The 10,528-nt window shown below is 45.3% G+C and overlaps 3 protein-coding genes across 6 annotated transcripts in view; all 3 read left to right on the top strand.

The window, feature by feature from the left end:
- Window positions 1–563, top strand: part of LOC131884289 (tropomyosin-like) — a 1,143-nt gene extending 580 nt beyond the window's left edge. The window contains exon 2 of the mRNA XM_059232012.1: window positions 6–563. Within this exon, the coding sequence (XP_059087995.1) occupies window positions 6–386 (381 nt within the window). The 3' untranslated portion in view covers window positions 387–563. The remainder of the gene's footprint in view (window positions 1–5) is intronic.
- Window positions 1–5,638, top strand: part of LOC131883408 (tropomyosin-like) — a 12,755-nt gene extending 7,117 nt beyond the window's left edge. The window contains exon 2 of one of the 4 annotated variants that reach the window (XM_059230881.1): window positions 4,265–5,638. In XM_059230881.1, the coding sequence (XP_059086864.1) occupies window positions 4,290–5,147 (858 nt within the window). In that variant the 5' untranslated portion in view covers window positions 4,265–4,289 and the 3' untranslated portion in view covers window positions 5,148–5,638. Of the gene's footprint in view, window positions 1–967; window positions 3,831–4,264 lie in introns of those variants that run through there. The other 3 variants (XM_059230876.1, XM_059230875.1, XM_059230877.1) reach the window with 3 other exon arrangements.
- On the top strand, window positions 5,530–6,636 carry LOC131883409 (tropomyosin-like). The gene has a single exon (XM_059230882.1). It carries the CDS (start codon window positions 5,675–5,677, stop codon window positions 6,530–6,532), a length of 858 nt encoding a protein of 285 aa, XP_059086865.1. The 5' UTR covers window positions 5,530–5,674; the 3' UTR covers window positions 6,533–6,636.
- The last annotated feature ends 3,892 nt before the right edge of the window (window positions 6,637–10,528 follow it).

Here is a 10,528-nt window from a genome sequence, read left to right on the forward strand (position 1 = left end):
CCGAGCAAAAGTTGGACGAAATGACCCGACGATTGGGCGTTCAAGAGGAGGAATGCAAGCGATCCATCGAAAGGGCTGAGGCATCAGAGTCTAAGATTCTTCAATTAGAGGAAGAGTTGGCGGCTGTGGGCGAGAATATGAAACAGCTCGAGATTTCCGCTGAGAAAGCACAGCAAAGAGAGGAGAAGCTCAAGGAGCAGATCCATTCCCTTTTGGCCAAGTTGAAGGTGGCCGAGGCTCGCTATGAGTATGGCGAGATGAACATTACTAAGCTCAATCACCGTATCGATGATATTGAGGATGACATCTATCGCGAGAAGCTCAAGATCAAGAAGGTGTCCGACGAGCTGGACGAGACCTTTGATGACATGCTGACCAATTACTAATCTGAAGGAATGAGAACCATCGGGAACCCCTAACTAATCTTCTCTCTCCATATATCATCCATTGCTGCCAAGAAAACTCCACCAACCAAGTGCTCGCCACATTGCTCGTTTTGGAATTGTCCTTGCTTCCTTCCTTCATGAAATAAAACTGCAACTGTTCAGTTGACATATGTTGAACCAATACTCGTTTGATGCTGGTTTACCAGAAGCAAACACAGGGCTCATTGTAACCCACAACTGCCTTCATTCACCCACTTCGTTGATCTCTAACATGGTGTTTCTTTTCTCCCTTTCCCCTTCCTCTACTTTTGTTCTTCTCAAATACTCCAATATGCCTTCTCGGGATAGCACATTACATACCGTTACATACATGTATCTTTCTTAACGACTCTTAAATTGTTGTAACTTCTTGCAAGTGCCTGCTGGCTTTGGAATTCTCGATGCATTGGTGTTCCTGAGCTTCACCTTAAAAGTTTGTGCCTTAAATCAATTTTGCATCTTTTTTTTTCTTCGCTAAGAAGTGAAAGTGTAGGGTGTAATGACTTAACATATTTCTAAAATGGACTAATCCTTTTTTTCAGACGCTCGAGGACCAGGTTCTGAGCTGAACAATATTTTTAGATTTTTCTTTCTAACACGTAGACTTTGACGCAGACCACCAACCATGGATGCGATTAGAAAGAAGATGCAGTCTCTCAAATCAGAGACCAATCAGCTCTACACCACTATTCAGAGGTATGAGACTGACACGAAAGAGTCCAATGCTCGCAACGACCAATTCGAGTGCGACATCCGAGATTTGGGCAAGAAGATCACCAGTTATGAGTCCGACTTCGATGACACCAACGACAAGCTCACCAAGACCTCAGAGTCCTTGGAAGAGAAGGAGAAGGACTACAAGACCGCTGAGGAGGAGGTCAGCGCCCTCTCCCGTCGTCTCATGCTCATGGAGGATGAGGCCAAGAAGGCCGATACCAACCTGGCCGAGACGGTGACCAAGCTCGCCTTGGCTTCCAAGGAGGCCGACGGTATCTTGAAGAAGGTCAAATACTTCGAGAACAAGACCATGAGGAACGATGTCGAGCTCGAGGAGCTGGACAAGATGCTCCGTGAAACCAACAAGATGGTCAGTGATAACGAACAGAAGTTGGACGAGCTCTCCCGTAAGTTGGGCGTCCAAGAGGATGAGCTCAAGCGTGCTCTGGAACGCGCTGAGATGGCTGAGGGCAAGCTCAAGGATGTGGAACACGAGCTGGAAGCCGTGGGCGAGAACATGAAGCAACTGGAAATTTCCGCCGAGAAGGCCACCGAGCGCGAGGAGAAGCTGAAGGACAAGATCCACCAACTCATGGAGCGCCTGAAGATTGCCGAGGCTCGCTACGAGTACGGCGAGATGAACATCACCAAATTGAATCATCGCATCGATGACATCGAAGACGAGATCTACCGCGAGAAGCTCAAGATCAAGAAAGTGTCAGATGAGCTCAATGATACCTTCGACGATATGTTGGCCAATTACTAGTCTTTAAAAAAAGCCTCTTTAACTCCTAATTCAGATACAAAGTCATCAAAACAATCCATCCAATCTATCCAAACCATCTACCAAACAATCAATCAATCAACGTTTACTACCTTATTTCCATTTCATGCACCACCACCACCACCACCTGGATCACCTCCTCCACCACCTCCTCGATCCTTCCCGATGGTTTATGTTAACTGCCTCGGTGTTTTTCACATTCGTTCCAACTAACCCGTCAAATGTCTTGGTTCATTGTGCTGTCCCGTCTTTCTTAAAAGCTGATGGTGTTGACTTGCCAGTTCATAAACTACACGTTGTTCCATCTAAAGGTACTGAAACCGACATGAAAAAAGAGACCAATCTTTCACTCTCCAGTACACACATTCAATGAACTTCTCTACCACATACACCATTAGACATCCAAAACATTAAACCACTTCGAACACACTTCTCTTTCTCTTGTTTTTGCCACGATAGAATGGATTTTTTCTCGTTGAAGTTGCTACAAACTTTCCAGAACTGAGGGAAAGAGATGGTTTCGGTGCCGAATGTTACTTCACACATTACTTTTCCAGTCCCACAACCACCTTCTACACCAAACAAACACAATAAAGTCTTCCTTAAAATAACTCCTCAAGAACGCCATGGACGCCATTCGCAAGAAGATGCAATCGCTCAAGAGCGAGACTGACCAGCTCTACAAGACCATTGCCAAGCTCGAGAGCGAAGCCAGAGAGTCCGGCACCCGATTCGAAAAGGCCGAGGCCGACACCCGCGATCTGGGCAAGAAGATCACCAGCTACGAGGCCGACTTCGATGAGACCAATGACAAACTCAACAAGACCCTGACCAACTTGGAGGAGAAGGAGAAGGCCTACAAGGACTCGGAGGAAGAGGTCAGTGCCTTGTCGCGGCGAGTCATGCTCATGGAGGATGAGGCCAAGAAGGCTGATACCAACTTGGCTGATACTGTGACCAAGCTGGCCATGGAGTCCAAGAATGCCGATGGTATTCTCAAGAAGGTCAAGTATTTCGAAACCAAGACCATGAGGAACGAGGTCGAGATTGAGGAGCTGGACAAGACCCTTCGCGAGACCAACAAGATGGGCAGTGACAACGAGCAGAAACTCGATGAGCTGACCCGCAAACTCGGCGTGCAAGAAGACGAGCTGAAGCGGGCACTTGAGCGGGCAGAAATGGCCGAGAACAAGCTGAAGGATGTGGAACATGAGCTGGAAGCCGTGGGTGAGAACATGAAGCAACTCGAGATCTCGGCCGAAAAGGCCCAGGAACGCGAGGACAAGCTCAAGGATAAGATCTACCAGCTTATGGACCGTTTGAAGGCCGCCGAGGCTCGCTACGAGTACGGCGAGATGAACATCACCAAATTGAATCATCGCATCGATGACATCGAAGACGAGATCTACCGCGAGAAGCTCAAGATCAAGAAGCTCTCTGATGAGCTGGACGACACCTTCGATGACATGCTTTCCAATTACTAATCCAGTAATCCTCGTAAATCTCACCCCATTGTGTTTTTTTTTTGCTCAAATGTATTGGAATGTGTGAGACTGTTGTCAGCCAGCCAGCCAGCTAGAAAGCAAGTAAGCAAGAAGCAAGCAAGCAATCACCCTTACTGAAGATCCAACCATCATTCACTCTAGATTTACTGGACCTAGTCACACTTTGACTGAACTTCAAACTCTTTCTATTATTTTCTTTCCCTCTCTCATTTTCTCAATTGTACGGTACCAAGGGCAATGTTTAAGTACTTCATAGGGGAGAGTTTCGATCCGTCCTCCTCCCACGTATGTAAAGAAAGGCAATTCAATCATTCACCACTTTCCATCCTTCCTCATTGAAGATTTTTTATGTGCAAAACAGTAACCTACTTGCATGGAATAAAACCCTTTACATACATACACTTGCAAACCACCAGCTGAACGTTTTACCTCTCAAGATTTGCTATGTTATCTCTCCTGAGTAAGTATATCGATTGGTTTACATCACTGCTTTTTGGCATGCTCTCTCCCCATAAAACTCGCGTGCGTGAAAACAAAACTCTGTTCCGTCTCTTTGAACGATTGCTCTTCACCTTGCTCGCTAACCATTTAAAAAAAATCCTTTCCTCCAACAATCACCTTGTCTATTCTCGTTTCTCCGATATGTGCCTGAAGTGGAATAATTACTGTTCTGTTCATAGTTGAAAACGTCCATGTCCAAGCAACACTCACAATGATTAGTCCAGGCACTAAATCAAACCGCACAACCAGAATTTTAGTATTGATCGTACTTGTCCTTCTCTTCAGGCATCCAAATCACTCGCTAATACCTATTTTCTATGTGTACTACATAGGTTCTGAGCCCACGTCAGTTCAACCATGGACGCCATTAGGAAGAAGATGCAGTCTTTGAAGTCCGAGACGGACCAACTCTTCAAGACCATTGCCAACTATGAGAAGGAGACCACGGACTCGAACAATCGTTGCAGTCAAGCCGATGCCGATGTGCGCGATTTGGGCAAGAAGATCACCATCTACGAGTCGGACTTTGACGAGACCAACGACAAGCTTATCAAGACCACAGTCACCCTCGAAGAGAAGGAGAAGACCTGGATGACCACCGAGGAAGAGGTCAGTGCTTTGTCTCGTCGAGTCATGCTCATGGAGGATGAGGCCAAGAAGGCCGATACCTCCCTGGCCGATACGGTCATGCGTCTGGCCTTGGCTTCTCGCGAGGCCGACGGAATCCTGAAGAAGGTCAAATACTTTGAGAATAAGACCATGAGGAACGAGGTTGAGCTCGAGGAAGAGGACAAGTACTTGCGAGAGACCACCAAAATGGCCAGTGACAACGAGAAAAAGCTGGAAGAGCTCTCCAGGAAACTCGGTGTCCAAGAGGATGAGCTCAAGCGAGCCCTGGAGAGAGCCGAGATGGCCGAGGGTAAGCTCAAGGACATTGAGAACGAATTGGAGGCCGTGGGTGAGAACATGAAGCAACTCGAGATCTCGGCCGAAAAGGCCCAGGAGCGTGAGGAGAAGCTCAAGGACAAAATCCGACATATCATGGACCGTCTGAAGGCCGCCGAGGCTCGTTATGAGTACGGCGAGATGAATATCACCAAGCTGAACCACCGCATCGATGATATTGAAGATGAGATCTACCGGGAAAAGCTCAAGATCAAGAAAGTGTCCGATGAGCTCGACGAAACCTTCGACGACATGCTCACCAACTATTAGATCAAACATGAAACTTGGACACTGGCAGCATACTCCACTTTACACATGCCTGACTTGGTACACTACTAGCATATTACTGTCAATAGTTACCTGGGTAATGCCGCTAGCAGGAGGCCAAGTTTCGAGTGTCGTTTTCCATTTTTGTCCCTTTTCTTGTCTGTTTTGTCTCGCTCTTTCTTCACTCATTCGGTGTAAAACAGACCACTTTGAACAACAGTCATCATCCCCTCAGTCTTTTCTGTATATAAAACACATGGAGCAAACAATAAAAAATCATACTGCAACAAACACACAGCCATGCACTACTCATTTCAAACGCTCACCACATGCTAACAACCAAAGGCCAAAACAACGAGGTTAACGAGGCTGTAAGATTTAAATTCAAGCGATTAAATAAAACCGATCATTCCATCTCTCTTCGTCAAGAGGAGACTAAAAGCAACCTTTAAATCTATACACTAATCCCCCATTAACATTCCCTCCATCCGCAGGTTTCTTAGTGACGATACACTCAACTACCCGCAATCATGGATGCTATTCGCAAAAAGATGCAATCTCTCAAATCCGAGACGGACTCCCTCTTCAAGACCATTGCCAGGTACGAGGAGCAAACCGTCGAGTACAACAAACGAAGTGATCAAGCCGATTGTGACATCCGAGATCTGGGCAAAAAGAGCACCAACTATGAGGCCGATTTCGATGACACCAACGACAAGCTCACCAAGACCTTGGAGAGCTTGGAGGAGAAGGAGAAGGCCTACAAGACCGCTGAGGAGGAGGTCAGCGCTCTCTCACGTCGCCTTTTGCTCATGGAGGATGAATCCAAGAAGGCCGATACCAACTTGGCCGACACGGTCATGAAACTGGCCTATGCTTCCAAGGAGGCCGATGGCATCTTGAAGAAGGTCAAATATTTCGAAAACAAGACCATGAGGAACGAGGTCGAGCTGGAGGAACAGGACAAGTACTTGAGAGAAACGACCAAAATGGCAAGTGATAACGAACAGAAACTGGATGAACTCTCCCGGAAACTTGGGGTCCAAGAGGATGAACTTAAGCGAGCCCTGGAGAGAGCCGAGATGGCCGAGGGTAAGCTCAAGGATGTTGAACAAGAACTGGAGGCCGTGGGCGAGAACATGAAACAACTGGAGATTTCGGCCGAGAAGGCCCAAGAGCGCGAAGAGAAGCTCAAGGACAAGATTAGACACATCATGGATAGGCTCAAGACGGCCGAGGCTCGTTATGAATATGGAGAGATGAACATCACCAATTTGAATCATCGCATCGATGACATCGAAGACGAGATCTACCGGGAGAAGCTCAAGATCAAGAAGGTCTCTGACGAGCTCAACGAAACCTTTGACGACATGTTGAATAATTACTAAAGACATGTTATACAACCAGTCCGGTGTAAATCTAAACAATACTTTACTTCAATTTAAGGCCCACTCTTGTTGTTGATATTTCGAATAAAAAGTTAAGAGAGCAATTTCTTGTCTTCATATGTGGTTCCGGCTCTGATAATATGAAGTGTTGTAGGGTATACCGTGTCCTAATTGCGAATAAAACACGATTGTACAGGCAAACATCTACACAAAAAGTAGTTCGACTACAAACTACGACAACTGCGACAAACTCGATCACAGTTGACATGAGAGGATAATAAGCTAAGTTACAGTTTTCATCATCAATGTCATGCTTCTCCTTTGCAGAGGTGACTTGTTGTGGCATTTCAAAATTTCCTCCTGTGTCTTGAAAACTGTAAATGAAGATCCCAGAATTTCTCCTACAGTACGCATTTGTATATCATCTCTCGCAAACGAAACTACAGCCAGTCAAGGCTCTAAAATGGAACGGTCTTTTCTCTGCAATTTTCCCTAGTGTTTATTAATTGCTCATTAAATGCTCCCTCACCGAAAAATTCTTTCGCATATGTACGTAGGGGTCATATTAAATGTCAACCAACAATTGTGGAAAAGAAACACTCTCATACCTGAACTTTACTCGAGTTCACAAACAAAACACTTCTTATATGATCTTTTTGCTCACAGAAGTCTCAGACATATTCGCTTAGTCGCTATTGGCTTGTAGAATATTGGTCAAAATTATGCGCATTAAGGTTACATGAGAGAAAGGCGACATTTTTTGGATGTTACAAATTATATGAAAAACATCATCCATCGCAAGCACTTTTAGACCTTCTTCGAACCCAACTTGATTTGGGATGAAAGTGCAAAATAATTCATGAATTGCTTTTCGTTCGAACCGTTTAGGCATTTCTAACTTTTTCAATACTTTTTTGGAGCACCTAGCTTATGTGACGGATAAATAAGCTGAATCAGATGCTGGAATACTCCAATTATGTCTGATTATGTGCATTTATAACTAGCCCACCATGGAACGTAATATTTGGTTAATTAGGATGAGATAGTAGAATAACATTCATGTAATATTATTTTCAATCTCCCACTTGTGTACATAACTTTTTTGGGGTATTCAATTACCTCACATTGAATTCTTTTGTAAATTAAATTTGTTTCTTTCCACTGGATCCCAGCGTCGGAGGGTTGAATCTTGCCCGGTCAGAGAAACCAGGAGTTTCATTATCCAATCTTATTTTGAAAGGGAATGTCTTTGCCCTTATCACTTTGGTTCTCCATATGTGGGGACAGCTTCATGATCTTAAAAGGGAGGAGAATCAAACAGGTGATCTATGTCATTCTAGAAATCTGATCTAACCATGACATTGAGATAGATAATACGAAACGAAAGTTGTTGATTGAAAAAACTTTAAAACACATATTTTTTACTTAAAATTTTAACTGGGCAAGAAATCAGTGCACAACAACCCAAACAAGTCAGGTGCTTTTTCCAATTTGGCAAAGGAGCTTATGACTCTTCAAAATAGCGCATATATGCTACAGATACTTGGGATTTTTTGTGATGCTTCTTTTTTCATGCCTTCAAACCAAACTATGTTTGAATGAAATGTGCCATAAATTCACTTTATGATTAAAATTTGACTTTCGCAATGTACACAACTTAACCACGCAACCTTCTTAATCAGCCAAGTTAATTTTGTCTTTTTTGTCATTTTTTTTACAACCAGCCCACGTTCTCTTCCTGAAATTCTTGGTCGAAAACTACAGCCAGTATTTCCTTACTAAAGAAGACCTGATCGTCTAAGTCAGACTGACAGCCTATGGATGGATGAAATGGGAATTCCAAACACCCTCTAATTTCTGCTTTGAAGTGGCCAGGTTGATAACGAATAATGAATCAACCCATTACTTTCCCTCAAGCAGTTATAATCCATGGACTAGCCAACTGTTATTGAGGTTCAAGCCTCTACCACAATGCAGCTTTTAACTGGAGTAGTTGATGATCAAAACCCCAGTCAGCTGACCTCGCGTACAGCAGGCAGCTTTTAACTGGAGTAGTTGATGATCAAAACCCCAGTCAGCTGACCTCGCAGTTCCCCTTGAGATCCGGCATTTTTCCAACAAGTAAGATCCCGCCCCTGAAGCGAGGAGCACATACTCGTATCCATCGCCTTGGCCATGCCAGAACCTCTTAAAACGAACGAGAAGTTTGTCGTCGTCAGTTCATTAGTGTGCATTTTGTAACAAGGTGCAATTTTTTGTGCACACCTCCTGGTGAGAGGTCTCCACTGGGAACAGGAATTTTGCTCTCGTAGGGAGTGTAGTATCAGCAGCTCAGGCGGCTGATGAAGATGATTGTGGGGCCGGAGTGCCTGGTGTCCGCCTGAAGGAATGGTCGAGCACGAACCCAGTATGGAGCCAATTTCTGACTCCTTACTTCATTTGGTCCCAACCTCACGTTCCTGGGTGACGACGAGTCCATCAGATCGACCCTCTTCGTTTCCCCCTTCACACTTCACTGGGATAAATCATCCCAATTTAGGACGAGCGTACCTAGCTAGTACGTACATGCTCTCCTCCACCTGCCATTTCAGGAAAGAAAAGAACGCCCTGATTGTAAAAGTTGAATTGCTCGTCAAACTTTCCTTTTGACAAGTCATCCCGGATGACCCGGCTATCTAATTCTGGCACACGACCCACACACCCACATCAGTTTTGGAAGGAGGGGAAAAAATGGGAAACTTTTCCTCAGTGGTTGACGACTTTGGCATCGACCAGGGAGAACGTGGAGAACGTGGAGAACGTGGAGAACGAAAAGAAGGAGGAGAAGGAGGAGGTCCAAGCGGGATATTGAATTCCGCCTCGTTGGATAAAAGCGAGGTGGGTCGCATTAAAATTATCGGCGCACGAGGGCTTAACAAAGGTAATACCCGAGTTAGACGTTCCTTTGGCGCTAAGCATGGCTCAGTTCAGCAAATGATTGGAATTGCACCCTCAGGAGTCGTCCGTGTTTCCCAAGGCGCACATTATTATGATTATCAACGTTATTGCTGTTCCGTTCGAGTCTTGAGTCAAGCCACGCTACACGATGTACGTACGTACGTACGTACGTATATAGGTATACAGTACAGTACACAGTAGTTCGTTATGAGAGAACAAAGCCCCCCTGTGAATTGCTTGGAACAGCATCCATCCCTCTATTAAATAGTTGTGTTCGGTTCAGTCCCACCGAAGAGAAAATTGGGGATCAAGTTTCTACCGTCCGATGAGCCTACGGCTTATCTCGGACAAGAAAAACGAGGACCAAGGGACAAGCGGGAAATTCACTTCATGCATTTGCCAGGCTCATAACGAGGTGAACACGATCTCCCGTAATGCCTCATCCATCATTTAATCAAGTTTGTAATACAAAACACCACTGACTGGCCAAGCACGAGCTACCCTACTGCTACTGCTACTACTACTACTATTACTACTACTGCTACGTAATGGTGTACGTACGTACGAGTAGCGCCAGGTTCATTGGACGGCAGAGATCAGTGTGATTTTCACAGCTCATCCCCGCCCCATGAACAAATGGCACGGCTCAGTGACCGACTTTTCAAAAGGTAACACGATATCACCTTCGACTCCTCCTTTGGTCTACAGTGTGTCCTACGTAGTAAACAGTACAAGCTACAGATTGCAACCCTCCGGGCTTAGAAGTTTGTCGGAGCTGACTCTGATGAAACAAACTCATCCATCCGAAAAAGCCAATTTCCGAGTGAAAGGACCTCAATGTGATTGGGCTGAGGGATGGTGAAGGCAAGCTACATACGAGTAGAAGAGCGAGCGACGCTTCAAATAGGAAAAGTTGCTCTTCGTCCAATCGAGCGTGCTTGAGGCAAGAACGAGTGTCAGAAATACGCTCATGAAGCATGATGATCCACTCCAGCTTCACTTTAATGAGCGCCTAGAACGCCTAGAACGCCCCCTGCAACACCCAACAACCCCGGTCGT

Source organism: Tigriopus californicus, chromosome 7 (assembly GCF_007210705.1).
Source record: "Tigriopus californicus strain San Diego chromosome 7, Tcal_SD_v2.1, whole genome shotgun sequence".
Lineage (NCBI taxonomy): Eukaryota > Metazoa > Arthropoda > Copepoda > Harpacticoida > Harpacticidae > Tigriopus > Tigriopus californicus.